The sequence below is a fragment of the Taudactylus pleione genome, unplaced genomic scaffold, assembly GCF_031769625.1.
Source record: "Taudactylus pleione unplaced genomic scaffold, aTauple2 ptg000095l, whole genome shotgun sequence".
NCBI classification, from domain to species: domain Eukaryota; kingdom Metazoa; phylum Chordata; class Amphibia; order Anura; family Myobatrachidae; genus Taudactylus; species Taudactylus pleione.
This window is the reverse complement of record NW_028284497.1, coordinates 16,045,664-16,069,250: the sequence shown is the minus strand read 5'-3', so window position 1 is coordinate 16,069,250 and position 23,587 is coordinate 16,045,664. Positions and strand designations below refer to the sequence as shown.

The following is a 23,587-nucleotide window of genomic DNA, read 5'->3' as shown; positions in this document are numbered from 1 at the left end:
ATGGAAGTAGGCCCTGCCGGGGAATTCTGAGACAGTTGTCGTGATAGGGTCAGTTGGCTAGACAGTTCTGAAACTGTTTGGGATAGGGTAGTGACCCACGCCGGTTAGGAAGGGGGACTCACTACCTGAAGACTGGGCTGCAGCGCCGCATGAACCACACAAGCCGCCTTGGTCTGGAGTGGAAGGCACAAAATGAACCTGGCATTTTTTTTACAGGAAAGGGAATTAGATGAAGCACCCTTCCCTGAGAATGGTCTGGAACCCCCTCTATGATACATGTTGAAGTACTGAACAATAAAATTAAACTTACTGGGCAGCTGGGTGGCCAGTAGCAAAATTGATTAATTGGTGAGAGACAGTTAACAAACACTATGCAAAAATAACTGTTAACTGTGAATAATACACCCCCTAATGATCAATATACAAATACAGCATATGAGAGACCAATATCAATAATACACTGTCTTTCAAATAGCAAACAGAATGCAGTAAAATACAGTATTCTCACACAAGCAGTCAGAATATGGGGAGAGCTGACAGCTCTGCGTCCCGTTACTACTGCCGCCCTGTGTGTCTGTGCAGTGAACAGGGTGTTACTCCTGTCCTGTTGCAGTAGAAAGCAACTACAGGTGCCTAATAAGTCCACTTTAGGGAGAAAAAAAAAAGGGAGAAAAAGTATAACACTAAGATAATATTGTCTGTCCAACATAAACATAAGTATTTGCAACACATTGGTGTAGAGACTGCTTAGAGTGTGGTTTGAACACACTCTGTCACATGGGAATAATCCACCCGCAATATCCTGGAGACAACCATATAGCGAGGTAGTCAAAAGAGGCTTTTGAGGTGCCCAGGAGGCCAGTTAAACAAATGAAGAGCATTCTGAATGGACAGGATATGGAATTTTTCACCCAGACCTCTATTGTGCAGCTCTGGAAGATAATGCACAACTTGATTAGTAGTGTGAAGAACTGATCATGCAGACAGCTTTGTCAGAAACCAATAAACCTGCCAGTATTTTCTTGCATGTAATAGGAAACTACAGCTCTTGGTAACTAGGAACCTGTTAGAGAAGGAAATGGTTAGGGAAAAAGCTCCAAAAATGAGCTCTATATCCCTGAATGATGGTGCCGAGTACATAGGGCTCTGACACAGAATGTTACAGGCCCTTGGTCTGCACTTACCACAGTCAGCAGTAATTTCACTCCTTTTTGGAAGTCCAATATAGCTTCTTTTTGATACAGCTCCTAGTTTGAGTTTTCAGAAATCAATTCCAAGTGTGTTTAATGCACAAGGAGAAACAAAAGCAGCACATGTGGCAGAAGTTAAACCCTTGGGGTTACGCTGAGAAAGGAAGGACTCCTGTACATAGCTTCCTTCATTATTTTCTTTAGTTCCAGCCTAAAGAGTTCCGAAAATACTGGAATATTTTTATAATCAGGATTTCAGCAAACAGACTCGTCATCGCCGAATTAGCTAAGCATCAGAGATTCACTTTGAAGACTATCTAATCACTTGTCTGAGGGGTCCTTCAAAGACCCCATGTTCATGAAAAGAATTAATGTAATGATTGCCCTAGCCTAGAGAAACACAAAACCAGGGGTTGAACAGCTGGTAAGAAGCTCCACAACTCCAAATCTCAATGCAAAATAGGGATAAAAGCTTCAAAATGCAGTGAAGCGCAAAGGTGTTTGAATCAACCCATAAAATTGATCATTAGTAGGTGGGTATGGGTCAAAAACCACTGGGCAACAAGACTAAAGGGAAGCACCTGGGCAGATCTTGATTTTGTAAGTCCTACTTGTTCAGCGATAAAAAATACACCGTAATGACACATCCAAAAGAATCATTCACAGGTTGGGGTTTCCCTACTGTTGCTTTTCTCAACACTCGAGGAATGGATCATTACAGACAGGGAAAGGGTTACTGCATTTTTTTAAGCGAGCAGTATGCAAGCCCTCAATCTTTGATAGATTGAATAAGAAACCTAAAGCAAATGAAAGAAAGAAAAAGCCGCCACCACACACAAAAACCCTTCAATGAAACTACAGGGAGTAAGATAAAGCTGTCCATCTAATACATACAAATGAAATAAACCAGTACATACAATAATGTAGGTAATTACATAAGGTCCTGTGTCCACCTTCTATGCAGGGTATTGGAGAGAAAAGGGAGGAGGAAGAATGGAATATGATATAAGGCAAGGTAGGGCTCAATTCTGTTTCAGTGCCCTGTCTCCAAAGAAAAATAGCCCCCTGTCTATGTCACCTACTGTAGATAAAGAAAACAATGAAGTCAAACTACTGGCCACTGTTTAACAAAAAAAGAAATATAAAGAAAAAAAACGATAAATTGTAAATAAATTATAAACAACAACACTGGGTCCTTTGTAACTACACAAGACAGTCCTTGGTTCAGAAATACAAAATAATAGGTGTGTGCAATACACAAAGAACACAATATAGAATATCCAATAATCAATGTCACTTTTTTCCCACCTTAATCAATGCCACTATTTTTGCTCCATCCTCTTTCAATCGCCTCTGCCTCATCTCCTCTTTGGATTTTGATGGCCTTTGTATGTCCTGGGTGTTGCTCCCTTCTGTAGGAATTGCCCCTTCACTAGTCCGGTCACACATCTCGCAGACACGTGCATTACATGTGTTGTTATAGGTGCAGTGGGAACACTGCCAAACCTAAAGTTCACATGACAATAGTCAGGGGAAGCAATAATACATGTAAAAACAATATTACACCATGTTGTTTTGCCCCACATTACCTCTGGTCTAGTCATTTTCACTCCATGCTCCTGGTCTCCAATTAGAGGTTCAACTGTATCTGTTAAGCTATTTCTCCAAGGGTTAACGACTGATCCATTGCTAAGTGTTTCAAAGATGTCAGCACCCTCTAAGTTTCCTTTCTTTGGTAAAGAAGTATTTGCATGGTTATCTCTTCCAGGGTGGTTCCAAGGTTTTTGTTTAGCTCTCTCAATAAAGGCAGTTATGTCATGGATGTCCCCAACACCAATCTCAACTGGTTTGTGAGTCTCTTTTCCTGGCAAAGATATGAGGCCACTTTTCTCAGGAAAGGCTCCAGTCTTGAAGCTGTCCATATTCTTGCCATCTTTTAAGGAGTGTGCAGTGGACTCATGGCTTTCTCTAGATGGTTTTCTGGCTAGTCGAGGTCGGTCACACACTTCGCACAACACTGCAGAGGAGGTGTTCTGGAAAGTGCAGGCCTGGCATTCCCATGTGTCCTTCTGCAAGGAACACTCTAATAAAGAGTTAGCCATATTGTTGGTACAGCCACGGGGACGGTCGCATCCCACACATAACACTGAACCCCCTCTATTTAAAGTGTGACAAGTCATACAATGCCATGGGGGACGAGAAGAGAGGTGTGAAAGGAATTCTTCTCCAATGGGGCTAGAGGAAAAAATAAAAAATCAAGTTATAGTCAGAGAATGAGTCCATTACCAGCCTTCTATTCAAAAAAATATAAAAACATAAAACAAGTTGCCAGTACCTGTAAGTGGCTGAAAAGGGGGAGCGCTGGTGATGCCAACGATTAGGGTGAGAGTGTACCCGCTGATCACATGCCACACACAATTTGTCATTACAGAGAGCACACAATACAGTGGCAATCCTTATGCCACAGAGACCACAATCATTGGAGGAAGAACTGAAGCCTTCTGAGAAGAAACAAAGAGTTAGTTAATATACACAATTTAAAGGGAGACAGTATGGACCCAAGCCAGTTTACCTAAGAAATGTATTCCGCTTTTAGCAATGCTGGTCACACTAGCTAGGAAAACCATACTGCACAGGTTGCTCTTCAACTTCACCATCGATAGCGGAGGTGAAAGCTGAGCTGAGAGACGCAGAGCACTTGTCGATATTGAGAAAGGCGTTGCTAGATTTTACAAAAAGTGGGACAGGTATTTGGAATATCTACCCAAGGAGACTTCAGAACATATCTTGAAAATCTATGATAATCCCTCTTGGGCATTGTTACGTAGTATTACTTAATAGCAAGACGATAGTCTAGTCTCGTTCTGCGTTTTCTTATTCTTTTTTTATCTAAATAAGTATCAATATAAAGTCTCCCCAATCTCTCCCTCTCTCTTCATCCCTTTCTTGTTTTCCCATTATTTATCTTGCTTCTCCTTCATTTACTTTTAGTTCCTTGTTACAAAAAAAGGAGGACTTATGTCTTACCTGGTTAAGTCCTTTTCTTCGAACTCTATAGGGGACACAGGCTTAGACCATGGGTATAGGTGGAGCAGGAGGAGTCCAGGCACTAAATAGTTAAGCTCCTCCTCCCTATAACCCACCCCCTACCAGGCCAGTTAAGTTTTCTTCTACACAAACCATAGGGGACACAGGCTTAGACAAGCTGTCCAATAACGGGAGGGGATGCGCCGGAGCTGCGCTGAGAACCCCCCTTCGGCAAAAAGCCGTGTAAGCGGCAGCAAAGGTGTCAAATGAACAGAATCGGAATAAAGCATGGGTGGAGGACCATAGGATCTCTCTACGAAGCTGCTCAGCCAAGGTACCTCTGGTGAGCCGCCCAAGAAGTACAATCCGGTGAATAAATCCGACTGCAAAGACGGAACAGAAAGGACCGCCATCGCGGAAAAGTGATGGAAAATGAAAAGTCTAGTGTGGAATCCGGCCAGTCGCATTTTACGAAATTCGTATAGGACTAAAGGGGGTCTTGTCCACGGAGAACCTGAGTCCGAACCACAAAGATCAGGAAGGTTGGCACAATTCAAAGAGGCGTCCTTCGTAGATAAATAGGTGCCTCAGCACAGGAACCAAACAGTACTGGAGACAAGAAAACGAGGAACTACTGAAGGAAGGTAACCTAAGCAAAAGCCCAGCCCCAGTGAAAAAACGCCCCTGGGGAGGGACATGACAACACGCCCCAGAGAACACTCACTGGAAGCAGGAAAGTGGTCATCCATGTAAGCCACCAAATGGCAGCAGATCCCAAGGGCTCAAAGGGCGATGACTGAAAAGCTCGAAGCACCAAAGACAAAGTCCAAAGAACAACACCGTCCGAGGTGAACACCTTGAAGAAAAGTTTGGACATCAGGCATCAGAGCAAATTATCTCTGAAGAGGACAGAAAGTGTGGAAACCTGCAACTTCCAAGAAGAGAGGCAGAGGAACAAGCCAGCCCCACCTGCTGAAGGGAGAGGACCCAAGAGAGGGAAACCCTCTGGAAAAAAAATTCCAGTCGTAATCCCAATTGAAGTAAATCCGCCCAAGCAGTGACAAAGTCTTGCAGAGGAGAACTTGCGGGCATACAGCATAGTACAAATGACCGACCTGGAGAAACGGAGTCAAGAGCAATGCGATGGGCCAGATTCATATAGAAGCATGGACTATGAGACAGAAGATCCGGTCACAATGAAGATACAGCAAAGCGTTGATAGAAGATCTGCGTACCAAGCTTATCAAGGCCCATAGGAGGCAGCCAGGATTACACGGCACACGGCTCATGGAAGATGTTCACTTACCCTGTAAGTTTGTTGACATCAGCGGTGAGGAGGACCCTTTGTGGAATCCCAAAGAGGGCAGCCCCTGTCTAAGCGGGACGCCTGGACCACAAGAGGAAGACCCTAACCTCCCAGGAGGTGTGAGCCAGTGGTGGGACCTGTTCCACAGGGAACATCCTCCATCTGAAGATGGGAGTGAATCGGGGCATACTCCACCATAATGAATATGGAGACAAACGAGACCAGGATCTGAATGACACTCAGCGATGACTAAAAACCCTGCGAGTCCTGGCCTATAGGTCCCAAGCTTTTCTGGTAAGAGGATGACCCGCTGAACCTTGTAATTCAGCAAAGCCCCCAGAAGGTACATCTCCTGAAACGGAGTCCAGGTAAAATACATCCCATTGATGCGCTTTCCATGGGACTGGAGAGACCGATGTGTCCCTTGAGAACAGTCGGAGACCGGGCAAGGATCAGTAGGTTGTTTAGAGAAGGTAGAAACCTGATACACCTGCGACGTTCAATCTTCAGAGCTCTCTGGCTCGGCTGCACCTACAGCATGTTCCGGTCCCGGTTCAATCCGATAACGTGACTGCCATCGCCTACATAAACTAGTGGCAATCGCAGTCATGGCGCATTGAAGAAGGTGAATCATGTTCTTATCTGGGCAGTGTGTCAACTTCTTGCTCTGTCGGTAGTCTTACACACTGGCGGTAACAGCGGCTGCAGTGCGGCTCCCTGTAAACAGAGATGCTTCTTCCACGGCATCCGGCTGCGGGTTCCTGGTGAGTGTTGGGGGACTGTCCGCGGTCACAGGCCTGCTCGCCAGTGCTGTGGCCGCAGGAGCAGGGGGTCGGTGGAGTGGCAGTGCGGGTGTCCTATAGGACGCCTTGTGCTGCCCACTCAATTAAAAAATTAAATAAAAACAAGCTTAGACGGCAGAGCAGTCTCTAACATGTACCTTGCTCCTGCAGGGCATCAAACTGAACCGGCCTGCTGGGGCGGAGTATAGGAGGGGAGGAGCCGAGGTTGCTGGGAGAAGAAGCTTAACTATTTTCTGCCCGGAATCCTCCTGCTCCACCTATACCCATGGTCTAAGCCTGTATTCCCTCTGGATTGTGTAGAAGAAATTGAAAATGTTGATATTCATACCTATTTTTATGGTCATTATGTAGTGTAGTGATAGAGGATTATGCTAAATGTTTATTCTTTTTCAATGATTTACTACATGCGCCATTAATACTCTACATTGTATGACTTTCAATGATTATTTTAATTCCATATTGCCATATTTTGTCTATACTAATAGTTTTTCTCTCTAATGCAGTGGTGTCTAATGCATATTTTTATGTATGTCAGCTATTATATTGATTAATTTTTATCACATCAATATACTTACTCTATTGCATTTTGGATGCCAATAAAAATGTTTAATTGTAAAAGAATGAAAAAAAAGGGGAGAAAGTAATTACAAAATCAACACCCTATATACCCCAACTATTTACAAACACATTTGGAGTGTTCCAGTATTAGATTTACTTTTGAATATTTTAGGTTACATACAATAACCATAGTGTTTCGTACACCAATACTTTATTTATACATTACAACACACATCTAATACACTGAGTGCCCAAATTATTATGATCACCAGGTTAGTACTTTGCTGTGCACTTAATACAGACTGAATTCTTTGAGCATGGATTCTACTGTCAGTATGTTTTGTGAGGAATATTAGCCAAAATGTGATTAACTGCATTTCCATAACATTGCCTCCACCAGCCTGCAGAGTCCTAACGATGCAAGAAGGATCCTTGTGCTGTTGTCTTCATATCCTCACCCTACCATCTCCATTGAAAACGTGATTTGTCAGACCACGACATTTTTAATAATTTACTGCCCAATTCCTGTGTTCCTGAGCAAACTGTAGGTGTTTCACCCTGATTGCAACAGATGGCAATGGCGTAAGGACAGGCCTTCTGCTACTAGCCCATATGTAGCAATGTGCAGCGTACTGTTCATTGAGAGGTCATTTGAATTGATCTCAGATCATCAGCAATTTGATGCACTGTTGCCTGTCTGCGGGACTGTACAAGTCTTCACACTCTCCGTTCCTCTCCAGCATTCGGCGACTGTTTAGGACCACAGGCCTTGTGCTCAGACTAAGTTTTTAGTCGGCTGTGTACATATTAACAATTGCCGCCCTCGAACAGTTCACCAGTGCAGCCATTTTGCTAATGCTGGCAATGCTGCTGCTTGTGGCAATAATCATTCCATGCTCAAACTCCATTAGATTACGTTGTTTACCCATTATACACTTCATTAGTCACTGCATACTGACGTCTTTCCGTTCTTCTGCAGATTCTGTAATTCTACATCAGCATTATCTGTGAAATAGCTACTTTGCATAATATCAACTGGTGGGTTTAATCATTTGCATAGCATATCTTTAGTGAATTTGTATTGTGCATGCTCAGAAAGAATTTATGTCAATTTGCGAGTGCAGTCATATGCAATTTGGATGCACAACGCTTGTGACTGAGGAAACTGAAATAGTGAGGGAAGAGGCATTATCACATAGGCAAAGGTCAGTGAGGGTGTGTTCATGCAGACCTGCAAATATTCACAAATGCACCCATTAGGTGGTGTATTATTTCCACCTGTTATAGGGAGGTGGAAATACACGCTGGTGATGATCAGAAAATAGCCGCATATGCAATGCCAAATGCAACTTGTGTGCGGAAATACGCTTTTGTTACAGGATCATATCTTTTCAGTAATTTACTCCTCCAGCTCTGCATGAGCCCTTCTGTCCAATATCTGCTGTCTCTACAGTTACTGCAATTGTTCCCAGACCGAAAACCATTCCTAGATGATGGTTGTGAACAGTAACTATTCATATTTAATTTTCTAGTACAGTTTACAAAAAGAAAGCAAAAGTCTCATTTGGTAAGGTGCCCATACACGGTAAGATTTATTACCCGATATGAACAGTTTCAACAGGTTGTACAGACCAATCTTATGAAAATAGGTGTTTTCTGTGTCTTCTGCGACCCGATGCGTGTCCCCGCCGTCCTCTAGTTGGATAGCAGATCAGATGGTTTTGCAGAGAGATCTACGATCTTTTGAGTACAATGTGATACACTTCTATGCATCTTATCCTATGATCGTAACGATCAATCGTACACTATTTGACCACATCTTATGAAAAATTTCAAGGGAAGAATTTCAAGGGCAATCGTACAACACATCTTACCAACTTTGAATCGCACCGTGTATGGGGGCCTTTACATATGCAGTAATACCTTTCCTCTATAGTCATCTACAGAATCATTTTCATAAATGTCTCTGACCAGCAGTTTTGTATTGATAAGTGTCACAAAAGCAGCAGACAAAAACAAATACATACACAAAGAAGAAATAGAAGTGCACAACTCCAAATTAACTGATTATATATAAATAAATACATTTTGCAGTAAATACAACAGAGGTTTTTGGCATAATCCTGGCCAAGGTTATGGGCCTGCCCACCATATCCGGGTAACCTCTTGTCGGGCAGGTCCCTAACATACTAGGGCTCAAATCCAGAGCGCAGGACACCCCCAAACCAGCCCAGCTAAACCACCCCAAGGCAGCGCTCTAATAAGAAAAGTGAAGTGTTAAGAGCAGCCGTTGGCCGCATATAAAGAATAAAAATAAAAAAGTGAAATACATATATGTTAAAGAAACAGACAGTGAGGTATTAAAATGTGTTATACTGCGGTGCCCAGAAGCAGATCAGCAAAGCAATCTAGGGGGACCCACACCACAAAAATGAACCAAGCTGCACTACACAGTCTAAATATTAGCAGGACTTACCTATATTGTGCCTTGACTGGTGTGCATATTACACTGCCAGACTCCATGCTCTAACCAATGTAGTAGAGGTGCTAGTCTGAGTGGGAAGTGGCTCAGGCTTCCCAGGTGTGCAAATCAATGCACTAATTAGTTTACAAAGAAAATGGATCTCAGACTGCTCACTCTGGACATATATATATATATATATATATATAAAATTGTTAATTTGGAGTTGTGCACTTGTATTTCTTCTTTGTGTATATATCAATGGTCTCCACAGGTAGCACCTCCAATTATATATATATATATATATATATTTATATATATATGTCCAGAGTGTGCAGTCTGAGATCTATTTTCTTTTTAAAAACAAATATATGCAGAGAAACAACCAATCTTGAGAGTAAAAGGTGCCTACACACATAGCGATATGCTCACGATGCAACATTGTGTACGATTTGCAATGAACTCTCCGCGGGAGTCGTGGTCGCGATTAGGTCCAAAAATTTGCAAATTTGATTCATGATCTATCATGCAACGTGTCGGAAGTCCAAATCGTGAGATCATGTACGATAGATCGTACTTTACCAAACAACACACGAGTATCTTCACGATTGGTGGGAAATTTAAATAATGGAAGGGGCTAGCTAAGGGGTATAAAAAGTATGAGCCATTTTAACCCTGTGCACATTCTGCTCTGCTACCAGTGAGACTAGGTGTATACCTGTTGAACCCTGGGCCTGATTCAGACCTGTTCGCTAGCAAGTGATCGCTCGGAGGTAGCGTTTATTTGCAATGTGCGCATGCGTATGCACCGCAGTGCGCAAACTACTCTGAGCGATCAAGAAGCATAAGCTCGCCCAGCATAGACAGCCCAGCTGAATGAGTGACAGGTCAATCCATTTGTGGGTGGTAACAGGGGCAGGTTACTAGTAACAGGGGGAGTGGAGGTGCGAATGCAGGCTTGCCTGAGCATCTTAACGCCGTTTCAGAGGCGTGAATAATTAACAGGCAGCGTCATAGCACCCATCACCTGGTTGAATTATACACTGAAGTGATAGGGTATAGTCAACCTCAAGCGCTGCGTTCGCTTCCAATGAACCGATGGTTGCATACACTTCCTGGAGATGACGTGCGCTAGTGGGTGTCTAAAGACAGGCTGGTGGGCGTATGCATACACAGGGTGATCGCACGCCGAGACATAGTGGGCGTGCTTATACCTTGTCGTGAGATCGCATGCCTTGCCGTCACTTAGCCGTATTTGCATACGCTGGGAGCGAGCGTACGCATCTAGCGAACGAGTCTGAATCAGGCCCCTGTACATTGCTACTGTGCTCTACTTTGAATTTGGCTTGCCTTTTACAATGTGTGTTCTACCAGCAAGTGTGTGCTACCTGCATTCTATCCTGTTCCTGTATTCTGTGCTGATGCATCCCTATCAGTATAAAGTGTTGGTTGTCCAAGCTGGGGTCAAGGTGATCCAGGAAAGGGCCCAGCGGAGGAGAAGAGCATGCTGGACCAAGGAGTGGCTGCTGCAAAGGGATACTCGCTCTCACATGTCCCTGCTGATGGAGATCAGGGACAACAACCCGGACAACTATCACAACTACCTGCGCATGGAAGACGACACCTTCCAGGAGTTGCTGAGTATGTTGACCCCCACATCCGGAGGCAGGACACAAAGTGGCGGAGGGCAATCCCTGCTGAAGAGAGACTGGTGGCTACCCTGAGGTACCTGGCTACAGGAAGGTCACTGGAAGTTTGGGACACTCATCTCCCCTCAGTCCCTGGGCGTCATCATCCCAGAGACCTGCAAGGCTATCGTTAAAGTGCTTCAGTACCAATATTGCAAGGTAAGAAAAATCAAAAACAAAAACACACTACACATTTGTTTCTTGTGAAAGAAAAAAGGTTTTATTTTTTTTACTCTATATATAACTGTGTTGTCAGCCAATAAGGCTGCAGTAACAACACTGCACAGTAGTAAATAAAAAAAATGTGTTTATTATTAATATGTACATTTTTAAATTATGCTTATAAAATGTAGAAAACAGCATTATCACCAAATTTTATCAATCCCAATAGGTAGGCTGCTGTATGCTATACGGTGGGTCAGACGCCAGATTGAACAGGCCAATGCACACATGGCACAAGTACAGCTTGTGGTCCCGCCTTCCAGCTATCTGTACTTGCGCCATGTGTGTAGTGACCGTGTCCAATCAGCGTCATCACCAACGTATAGCATACAGTACCTATTGGGAATGACAGAATTTGGTGATAGTACAGGAAACAGTAATGAAAGTAAAAAAAATTACATTTTCAAAAGCTGTGGCACATCATCCTCTGCCTCCAGCATGGCAATGTATATTGCCTGGCTTGTGGATGGGGTACTGGGTGGAGGAGTAGCCTCCAACTGGGCTGAGAGGGGCCTCACAGAGGCGGTTGGGGCAGGCAAATACAGAAGTGGGTCTGCAATGTATGTTGACCCATGTAAATTAGAATTTAGTGACCTTATTAATAGCTCATACACCAGCCTTTGGAAATTTTTCTTTGTTGGGTCATCCATTTTTCGTATTGTACTATTGATGTGTGCTGTGAAATCATCAATGTCGTCTGGCTGTTTTTGCAGGATGCGTTCTGCTTGTTGCAGAAATATGTCCTCCGGCTCTGTGTACTGCTGCTGCTGCTTTTTCCCCTGCCTTTTCTTTTTTCTTAGCGGAGGTGCGGAACATGATGGGAGGGGTTGAATGGTTGTTGGCACTGGGGAAGAAGTATCCACCTCGCTGTCCCCTATCAAACTTAGGTCCGGTGTGGAGGACATATCAGGCTCTTGGGTGGGAGTCTATATAGGAAACAATATTATAGTCATGTTTTAACCAATTTTTTTACTATTTTTCTAGTTTCCAAACACAGTGGATGAGTGGAAGAGCATCGCTGAAGAGTTTGAACAACATTGGAATTTCCCTCACTGCAGAGGAGCCATCGATGGAAAACACATACGCATCAACCCACCTGCCAACAACGGATCATATTACTACAACTATAAAGGCTTCTTCAGCATCGTTCTCATGGCAGTGGTGAATGCCAACTACAAATTTTTGTTTGTGGATGTTGGCAAGAATGGGCATGCTGCGGATGGTGCGTCCTTCAAACAGACGGCATTCTACCTGAGACTCACCAACAAAACCCTCAACTTGCCATCACTGGACGAGACACAGCACGGCCTAAATTATGTTTTCGTTGCAGACGAGGCTTTTGCTTTACATGAACATGTGATGAAGCCATTTGCACAGAGGGGCCTGACCAGCCAGAAGAGGATCTACAACTATCATCTATCCCGGGCACGATGCATTGTGGAAAATGCGTTTGGAATAAACAGCAACCGGTTCCGCAACTTCCACACCACCATACACCCTTTGTGTGGACAAGATAGACTGGGTCGTGATGGCGTGCTGTGTGCTGCATAACTTTCTGCGACGAAAAACTACACAACAGGGACCAGTCACAGCTAGACCAGAAGATGCAGGACATCCGGAGGAGATTGCCCAGTTTACATCAGTGTCTGCACCACCAATTCCAACATCATCAACTGCACGTGCCAAAGAAGTGAGGGAGGAGTATATGGCCTATTTCAACGAACTAGGTGCGTTGCCATGGCAGGAGGACTGTCTGTGAGATAACTGACTATAGTGGACAATTGGGATTGATCTAAAATGTAATGTTTAAAAAAAAGAAAAGGTTTTGGTTTATGAACTGTGTCTCTACTTACCAAAACTTCCTCAGACCGTCCACTCGCTACTTCCGCCTCTTCTCCCTCTCTCTCGGCCATCAGAACAATAGCCTGGTGCCGTGGCTCGCTGATGAAGCTTATCAAGCTATAATACCACAGTGTTGGGTGATACACGTAGTCTGTGCCTGCTCCGGAGCTTTTGGAATCGTCCACTTTTTTCTTCTCATTTATGTAGACGGTACGCAGGTTCTGGATTTTATGGCGGACTGTTTTCAGAGTTGCATCTGCTATAAACCTTTTCGTATACTCCAACAATACCTCCAAAGCTGCCAATTTATGAGAGTTATTATGATATTGTCTACAGCTTATGCGCCATAGACACTCTTTTGATTGTAGGATCTCGAGAAATCCGGTCACAAACTCTCGCTCACTATCCATAGACATTCCTAGAAAGAATAAAAAAAAAGGACATATACATTTTTAGCTATAATTGTAAATTGTTTTGTGTTTTATTATATTTTTTTTACAGGTTTTTAATGTGTTTTTAATTGTTTTTTTTTTTTTTTACAGGATTGTAATGTGTTTCTAATTGTATTTTAATTTTTTTTTTACAGGATTGTAATATTTTATTTTATTTACAGAATTGTAATGTGTTTTTAATTGTATTTTAATACGGGGTTTTTTTTACAGGTTTTTGTTATATTTGTTTATGCTGATGTAATAGATTTGTTTATGGTGTTATATTGCAACACCATGGACAAATATATTACAGCACCATAAACAAAGGTAATACATTTGTTTATGCTGTTAAAATATGTTTTATGTTGTTGTTGTTGTTGTAATAGAATTGTTTATGTTGTTGAAATGTATTTGTGTATTTTGTTGTAATATATTTGTTTATGAAATTTTTATATATTTGGAGTCTAGGTATTTTTTAGGTGGACCGTGACATTGGTGGGCAGTGAGTGGATAGGTGGGTGGCGCACACTGCTGGACATGGGAGGTTAATGCATGACCCAGCCACCACCCCCCTATTTCCGGTGGGCGGTGGCTGGGTCATGCACTTATAGGTGGGTGGCACACATTGGTGGGTAGGTGGGTGGCGCACATTGGTGGACATGGGAGGTTAATGCATGACTCATTTCGGCAGGTGGTGGCTGGGTCATGCATTTATAGGTGGGTGGCACACATTGGTGGGCAGTGGGGTTGCATCAATACAGTACCAATACTCACCAAATTGCAGAAGTCCAGACTTCAAGTGTGCAGGCTTCAATCATGCGTCATTCTCATTCTATATCCACGATGCTGCACAAGATGGTGATTGGGCGTGTACTGGGTCCTGTCAGTCAAAATACACGACGTACGATGAATCGTGAGATACATCGCGAGTAAAAAGTACTCACGATCTGCACCACATCGTGTCCCGGATTGGCAAATCTGCCCTACAGCACGGCAGATCTGAAAAAAGATGCTATATACGACGAGCGGGGACGCGCATTGCACCGTGATCATGAGCTCATGATTTAAGCATATTTTACATGATTTGTCTTCACGATTCGACGAAATCGGCCAAATCGTGTAAAATATCGCTGTGTGTAGGCACCTTAAGACGTGACAATGACAAAAAGTTATTCTTTCATGTAAGTGAGGGGACAATTTATTACCTGAAGGGGTAGGTTGAGAGATGGCAGCAGAATCAGGTACAAGGGATGGCTAGAAGAAGAAATAAATATTATTCCCTGAATTCTTATGTAAAAATTTTACTAAATTATTACTTTTTTTTTTTTTTTAAATATCGCCGCTAATTTACACATCGCTGTAGAGTAGATCACAGGAAGCAATAAAAATTGTCCTGCCACTGGCACTCAAAACTGTGTGTGTCGGACCTCCAATGTTTAGGCCCAAGGGGAGGAGATCACAAGCAAGCTCTATCGTGGATGTCTCGTTTCCATTGGCCACTGTGTTGTAATGACAACAGAGCATTTCCATTGGCTGACAGCAGTGACAGCTCTTTTGCTATTGGTTGCGGTGCACTGGCACTGCCCTTCTCCTGCTGGCTCCCTTGGTGTCAGTGTGTCTTGATGATCATTTTGACCCATGCCCAACATGTCAAATTCTATATTTACTTATTCTTTATTCTATATCTCCTTAACAACCCCAATATGCTAATTATTCTTACAATAATCTTTTTAATTCCTTCCCTCTCTACCCCAATTGTCTGTGTTACATCCTTTAGTATATTCATCAATATCTAGGTGTTACACACATAACTTACAATTATATGACACATAGCCTCACAAAGGTCGCGCATTTCATTTATCTCATATGACACAACTATTCTTTGCACTCACTACAAACCCCCCTTTCTCTTCCCCATTTTTTCCCCCCTCCCCCTTACCAGAACACCACTCCACCATTTTTAGTATTCATTTATATTTTTGTTGTTCATGTACATTTATTAATATCCTGGGATACAACACTAACTATACCCAGGCACCTTTATTTACATGCTAGGTATAAGCATGAGCAACTACAATTTGGCAGCTCCTCTCGCACTTCTACACAATTATTCACCCTTCATCACTCTTGACCTATTAATTTTTCTTACACTACAGCACCAACATCCTTTTCTCCTTTTTATTATTCACTTTATGTCATTCCCTTATTTACACAACTATGTTTATTTCATTAGATTCTCTCCCTTATGTCCAATTTATTTTCATGCTCATTTATTTACCAACATATAATACTCAACTGTTTATTATTATCTTGTATTTCTTTTTTATTATTTTTTTCATTCCGGCTGTTTGTTTCAACATTATACTCTGCATACATTTTCTTTTCCCATTATAAATCCTTGTTTTCCCCTAAATATTTTGGATTTTTATAATCTCCTGTCCTCATCGTCTTTCCCTCTCCTCTCTTACATACAATTTTCTTTTTTTAGACACACTTATGTGCTATGCTTTTCGCACAGTCAATCAACTGTCAAAATTATGTTTTATAAGCTATTTGTTGTTATTGTAATTTTTTCTAACAGTCTATTTATTTACCTGTATATTGCCTATCATATATATGTGTGTATCAGTAGTCCATGTTAAGGCTACATAAATCTTTGCTGTTTAATACCATTTTTTTTTGTACCTTTCAATAGCGCTACTTCTACTGGTCTCATGTTGTCAGACACATAAATATCTCAGTTTGTTTACATATGCTAATTTTCTAACTTGGGTATACGCCTCCATTTTAACTACTAATATGATTGGCTGTATGATTCTTCCTGGTCACTGACCGGCTGTACAGCCACTCCAGAATACAGCCCTACGATTGGGCAGGCGTCATGTAAAAGGCAAGAAGCTAGAGCAAACTCCGGTGACCAAGCCTCCCGTTGAAACGCGCATCCTCCTTGCGATTTTCACACAGCATGCTGATCTCTGACACACTGCATCTGCAGCCTTGACCTACGGACTGTCCCTGTGATGTATCTTCTATTGCTCCCATGCGCTCTCTCATCTGAGTCCCAGCCTGTGACTCCCCCTGCAATGCTGGAGAGTAACAGGAGAGGGACTCAGCTCCATTCTCGGACAACAGAAACACTTCTGTTGTTTCCCCTGGGATTAACGTTGCATTCACTCTCTCATCTCCTGTTTGATATAGACAGGGGAAAGCAGAGGTGACTCCACGTCCTCACATCACAGGTCTTACTTCTTTCAGCAGTATTTACCACAACACATGTGCTTGTATATATATGTAACCTCATCACATGTCATATATAATAATTATATATGTTGATATCCAGCACATGCACTGATTCACTTTTCCACTAATGCATAATTGGTGTTTGGATAATAACAATTCATTTTTGTATCCAGCACATGCTTTGATCAATTTGTTCATTTATGCATAGCTGCTTTTTGGTATACAACACTGCTATACTGTGTAATTCTGCTGAATCTATGTTGATATCCAGCACACGCACTGATTCATTTTTCTATTAATCCACAATTGTTGTTTGGATCATAACAAATCATTTTTGTATCCAACACTGCATTAATCAATTTGTTTATGAATCCATAGCTGTTCTTTGTTTATGAATCCATAGCTGCTCCTGTTAATCCACAATTGTTGTTTGGATAATAACAATTATTTTTTGTATCCAACACATGCATTGATTAATTTGTTTATGATTTTATAGCTGCTCTTTGGTATACAACACTACTTTACTGTGTAATTCTGCAGATTCAAATGTGAATTATTGATTTTGGATTAGATCGAATAATCTAGACATTTTCATATTCACATTTGTAACATGGGGACATAGACCTCGCTATTGTAACCAAATATTAATGGATACATCTACTATATAAAAATGAATATTTGTCCTTCTGTCATTTCTATACAAATCCACAGTTTACAAGCCAAGATCGTGAAATTTTACATACGAGCGTATTAAAACACGGAAGAGGCAAATAAAATTTTAAATCGAAATTAATAACTGTTAATTTTTAATTAAGTAAAAAACACAATTTTTGCACAGCATTCGCCCTCTACAGGTCAGGTCTGGAATTACAAAAGGATTTAGCCCACAGTTTACAATCCAAGATCTCTCATGGTTCTACACCTAAAACACCAAATAAGAATAAAAGCATTGTCCTGTTTGGTTTATTGTTCGATGCAGATTTGGACACCATTCTTTATGGGCCATCTGCAAGGTCAATAATAAAAATATTAAAATATTATTTTTGTTTCATTTCATAATTTGATTTTATAATATGCATTTTGCTACATACTAAGGAATTATGGAATTTTATTCTGTAGCATATAATCTAAGTCTCTGAACATCATTTACTATGGCTCTTGCATGGAGTTTACAGTACCTTTTAAATGCTGTATGAATTTATAAGGGATGAGCGGATTCGGTTCTCACGAGATCCGAACCCACCCGAATTTCGGGGATCCAGGGCGATCTGAGCCAAGCTCGGATCTCCCTGCCTGCCCCAGATTCCTCACCCGAGGCAAAACCTCACAATGCCGCTGTCGGGTCGCGAGGTTTTGTATTGAGCGGGCTTAACGCTGATTGGCTGAGAGAGCAGTCTGTCACGGCTCTCAGCCAATCAGCGTTAAGCCCATGTAATATGCACACAGGAAGCAAAAGAAGATGGCGCTCGCCATTCCTCGCTGCCTGACACCGCCGGCACCCCCCGCTGCCTACACCGCCGGCACCTCCACTGGCAGCCTCCCCCGCTGCCGACACCACCGCTGCCGACACTCCTGCAATGCTGCCCCACATACTCAGGACACCCTTAGCGACCCCCACACTGCCGGCACTCCCACACTGAGGACACCACCAGCACCCCTGCACCGCCGACACTGTCAGCACACATGACCTGAGGACACCGCTGGCACCCCGCTCTGCCGACACCCTGCATTGAGAACACCCTTGCACTGCCAACACAGTCAGCAAACCTGCACTGAGCACACCGCCGGCACCTTGCATTGAGAACATCCCTGCACTGCCGACACAGTCATCAAACCTGCACTGAGGAACCACTATTGATATTAAGCCAGGCTTATTAGTAGTCTGAATATGGTCAAAATTGATATCTGCGTCCATGAGCAGAGATCCATAGGAATGGGTATGGCCGGCGGTTCGATTCCTGTCAGCGGCAGCCCGACAGGAGCAGAGTGCGAAGCAGCGGAAGCCCGACAGCGCTGGAAATCCCGATCGTGGATAGGTAAGTATGTACTAACCTAACCCTCCTTAGGGGTGCCTATCCCTAACTTTCCCCCCAAGTGCCTAACCCTAATCCCCCCTCTAAGTGCCTAACCCTAACCACCCCCTTCCCCGCTGCCTAAACTTAAGTCCCCCGGGGGGGGTGCCTAACCCTAAGTCCCCCCCGGGGGTGCCTAACCCTAACCCTCCCTCCCCCTAGCCTAACCCTAACCCTCCCGGGGGGGGGGTGCCTAACCCTAAGTCCTCCCCGGGAGCCCTAAACCTAACCCTCCCTCCCCGCGGCTGTCCGCTCACGGCGCCCGGCATCACCACGATCGTGATGCTGGGCGCCGGTCTCCCGGCGTCGGGGAAATGCGGGCGTCTACATCTAGACGCCCGGCATTTCACCCATGCCGGGATAAGACAGTCGGGAAGCCGGCTGCCGGTATTTAGGCAGTTGGCTTCCCGATTGCTTCCCGATTCATATGATTTACAGTCAGCCCGATAAAGATGGCAGCTGTACTTCGATGCAAAACGCAGCTCTGCAGCACAAATTTTTATTTATACTTGCTCATGCATCAGCTTACACAACTAGATGTGTCAACCAAACTTTTTTGTCTACCTCCTTGGTTGCTGGACCGTACTATGGAACGCACAGAGCCTACTGACCGGTTCATTCCTTTGTCAGCCCCTGAAGGGTAAAACCGATTGGATGAATCTTATACACCGTGGAGACCCTTAATGCCGGAAACAGCTGCACAAGGAACTGGTAGTTGATGTGAATTTCATAGCGCGATCCAACAACCAGGAAGTACAGTCATCCTGGTATCAGAGCAACAGAAGCTCTTGGCCGTGTTTACACTGTACATCCAACAAATGTTGAATGCTTCTATCTCCAAAGTTTGCTTTACACCGTTACAGATCCTACTTCCTTCAAAGACCTTAGGACTGTGGATGGGGAAGTTTGTCACACTTTTCGGGAGGCCTGCCTAAGGAGAGGTTTGTTGGAGGATGATGTGTAAACAAACATTCTTATAATCCCGGGCAACGCCAGGTACTCCAGCTAGTAGTGGATATATTGGTCCAGCATATATCTCCACATGCCAATTGTTTAATTGGGGCATAGACCTCAAAGTTGCCATTTATTGCCCAATTATATAGGTACTGATTGTGTGTACTAATAACAGACATTCATGAATGTTATCTTATTAGTTTATTTATTTAATTTCATTAAGTTGTGTGTTTTTTATTTGAACGACTGCTATTTATAAAAATGTCGATCACGAACAGAGATCTAACATATTATAACATATTATAACTATTTTCGCCCAACACATTTGCTTTAGTGTAATCCATTAGGCTTCTTTATAGATTGTGCTCGAGGTAAATATTTTTTCTCACCCTAGATAGGAGTAGATTACTTATCAATATTTTAAATCCCATTGAACGTACCTTTTTGTCCCTGATATATATATATATGTATTATATAATGTGCACTTCACCCTTTGGGGAGAATTTCTTTTAAAAAAAGTTGTATATTAAACGTTAAGTTTTACTTTACATCAACTATTTCATTTCTGTCCATTTCTACGTTAATTATATACAGATTACCCCTACAAAGGCATATTTGTCTTTTTCCTTTTTCTCCTTGCAAAAAGTACTTCTAAATGTGTCAGTGTGGCATGGCGAGTGCTTGCTGCTACTAATGACCGTGGAGAAGACGGACTGCTGCAGCGGAGGCCTATCCGCCACCAGGTCATCACCAATGAAACCTTAGTACAGGAAACGGAGATCACCAGATGAGGGCACACAAGCAGGCAGCAGTGTGCCGGGGGATCACCTGACCCAAGTAGCTGGTGTACCTATATAGCACCAGCATACTCCTCACCACTCTACACTGCACATGTCTATTGGTGACACTATTTAGAGCAGTTTCTGGTGATAAGAAATTATTGCTGGTTAGTCATAGGACAGTCTTGCACAGCACTGAGTCAGTGTGATCATATATTTATATGATATATCTATCTCTCTCTATGTATATATACATTCCCCCAGAGTGATACCCCTTTTTGGAGACACGCAACGAAGGTGCAGGCAGTTATAATTTGCCCTCCAAATTTAATAAGTGCCCTCCTTGGTGATCAGCACCCTGCTCTGAAAGAAAACTACAGTGAACACTAGTAGAGAGAATTTGTATTTCACATCAGTCCCTGTATTATTGAAAATCAGACTACAATCTCTACCACACAATCGCATACAGGTTAATTTTTGAATCCAATTATCCTACTAGTATGTTTTGGAGAATAGGAGGACACCAGAGCACCCAGATGAAACCCCATGCAAACACAGAACATACAAACTCCACATAGATAGGGCCCTGGTCAGGAACTGAACTCATGACCCCAGTGCTGTGACAACAATGATAACCACTGGGCCATTGTGCTGCCCATAATAATAACATTCCTTTTACCAAAAACACTTCTGATGTCATAGCTAACATCAACCCATATTAGCATCCTACCTGTGTCAGGATTGCTCCCAACAATTCTCCTGCAGCTTCTTCCTGATGTGGATGACAATTCTGGGAGAAAGGTGAAAACAAGTCAGCAATAGGCTTTATGCAGGTCAAAGTATTACACTTGGGGATTAATGTTATAAATTACCGGTAATGCAGCACTCACCGAGATTAAAAGGTTCAACTCACGATGGAGGATGATGACATCAGCAGTTACAGCAGCAACAGCAGGGATATCTGGTTCATGTACAGAATCTGGAAAGCCAAGACCATCTTGAAGAAAGTGTGTATACCCATACAACGACAGCACATGACGACCACCCTAGGTGACAAAATGGGACAGTTCTTTACTAAAGACTTGCACAGGTTTGTCTAATAAGATAACAGAGAAGGTATACGTATGTCCAGCTTCAACTCTTAGCAGCTAACTCGGTAATAACAGCTTTTGGAACTAGATATCCTCACTACTTGCATTTTTTTTGCAACTTTCACTGAAAATGTTATCTTTATATTTGTGAGTTCTTATTATTAACATCTTAATACGTTTTAAAAGTACCCGTAAGTTCCAAAGAAAGCAAAATAAAAATAGAAGAAATACTAGTGAGTCAGCACTGGGATTCATGTACCAAGGAAAGTCTCAGCAAGGGTGTAGGATGAAAAGAGGGGGCACGGGTGTGTCCTGTTTGATACCAAATAGTACTGATTAAGGAGCTGCAACCCCTTTAAATGTTTCTATAATAAGCTAAAGGGACAGAAAAAAAAAACTTCCCGTGTGCAGACATGTTACCTCAATGGCATCCACAGTTGCTTTGAAAACAGGGTTATTAAACTTGACGCTTTTCCAGAACTTAGGACGATGTGGTGAGAGAAGGTTCCTTCCATACTTCTCTAGGATATTGAGGGCTGTGATTACAGGCCGCAGAGATGATGCCTGTAGTTAGAAATAGTATAAGAAAATTAAGCTTATTCTGTAAGTCAGTGCAAGGTTTACACAGAAAAATTTGTGTTCTCCTTGGTGTCTGTGATATAAAAAATGAATGTTGTGTTTGGGGTAGGAACAGATTGATATAACATAATAAAACATAATGTGTATATCTTTTTTTGTGGTTCATTCACCTGTGCGCCACCTTGAAGTAGAGTATGCAGGTCCAGTCTACGATAGCGCTCTTTCAAAGGGACCTCTAGCATTTTGTCAAGTAGCTCAGTTGTCACAGCCTCTGGTTGGTGAATTAAAGTGAATTCCAGAACACTCCTGAGGTTACCCGTCTCCATATCTCCGACACCAAGACCAATATCCATGGCCCTAGAAAGAAACAATTAGTACCATACTTTCACTTGGCAAAGTTCCATTTAAATATTTTAAGTATCTAAAACAAAATATTTTAATTTAACATGTTAAAAAAAAAGTGCATGTTACGTATACCAAGTGATGGCAGCCATTTTGTGGGCTAACCATATAGTATACATCTCACTGACATGTACATGCTCATCACATGCTGGAAATACCCAGGCAAGCTGGGGCCACAGAGATGCTTTTAAGAAGCGTAGAAAGCTCTCACACAAACCCACAAATTGCACAATTGTGTACTAATGGATACACAAGCTTGAACATTTATGTGAGACAATACATTTTGAGAGGACAACTATTCCTCAGAGCAGAGAATTGACAGACATTTCTGTTTTACATACAGATTTACTTCTGACAACAGGTGACACTATGCTGTATACAATTAATATCCTATTAATGGCACAAAGGAAAAGACAAAACACAACTTTTCCTTGATTTTCCTCACAAAGCTAGATTTAATGACACACTATTTGGGATGTAGAGAAATATAGTGCCCCCACCACAAATACTTTCAATAATACCATGAATTAAGGGCAATTTTAATAGCTCAGATAGGTATTAAAGTTCATAGACTGTAGGCTCTCACGACAGGGCCCTCTTACCATCATCTGCTCACCACTGCATACAACGGCACCAAAACGTTGGGTTCTTCCGCCCTGCTGCAGCAATGTTTATAAACCTTGTCCATGTCCTGCAATGTTTTGTACTGCAAGTCACTTTTTTCTTGTTTTGCTCACACTGTTTCTGTACTTTGTAAGGCGCTGCAGACCCATTGTGACGCCATAAAAACGATAATAATTGATTGGCTACTGTACTTTTACACGAAATTATGCTATACAGGTTGAGTCTCCCATATCCAAAATGCTTGGGACCAGAGGTATTTTGGATATCAGAATATTCCGTATTTTGGAATATTTGCAAAAATAATGAAATATCTTGAGA

General features: G+C 42.4%; 1 protein-coding gene across 4 annotated transcripts in view; it reads right to left on the bottom strand.

The window, feature by feature from the left end:
- The window catches only part of LOC148526640 (E3 ubiquitin-protein ligase RNF31-like), a 63,114-nt gene that overhangs the window by 34,861 nt on the left and 4,666 nt on the right, over positions 1–23,587 (bottom strand). For 2 of the 4 annotated variants that reach the window (XM_088470018.1, XM_088470015.1), the window contains exons 2-9: positions 22,414–22,600; positions 22,085–22,228; positions 21,464–21,619; positions 21,304–21,363; positions 14,734–14,782; positions 3,526–3,691; positions 2,780–3,425; positions 2,499–2,696 (exon numbers count right to left, since the gene is read on the bottom strand). In XM_088470018.1, coding sequence (XP_088326144.1) covers positions 2,499–2,696; positions 2,780–3,425; positions 3,526–3,691; positions 14,734–14,782; positions 21,304–21,363; positions 21,464–21,619; positions 22,085–22,228; positions 22,414–22,596 — 1,602 coding nt within the window. In that variant the 5' untranslated portion in view covers positions 22,597–22,600. Of the gene's footprint in view, positions 1–2,498; positions 2,697–2,779; positions 3,426–3,525; positions 3,692–14,733; positions 14,783–21,303; positions 21,364–21,463; positions 21,620–22,084; positions 22,229–22,413; positions 22,601–23,247; positions 23,417–23,587 lie in introns of those variants that run through there. The other 2 variants (XM_088470017.1, XM_088470016.1) reach the window with 2 other exon arrangements.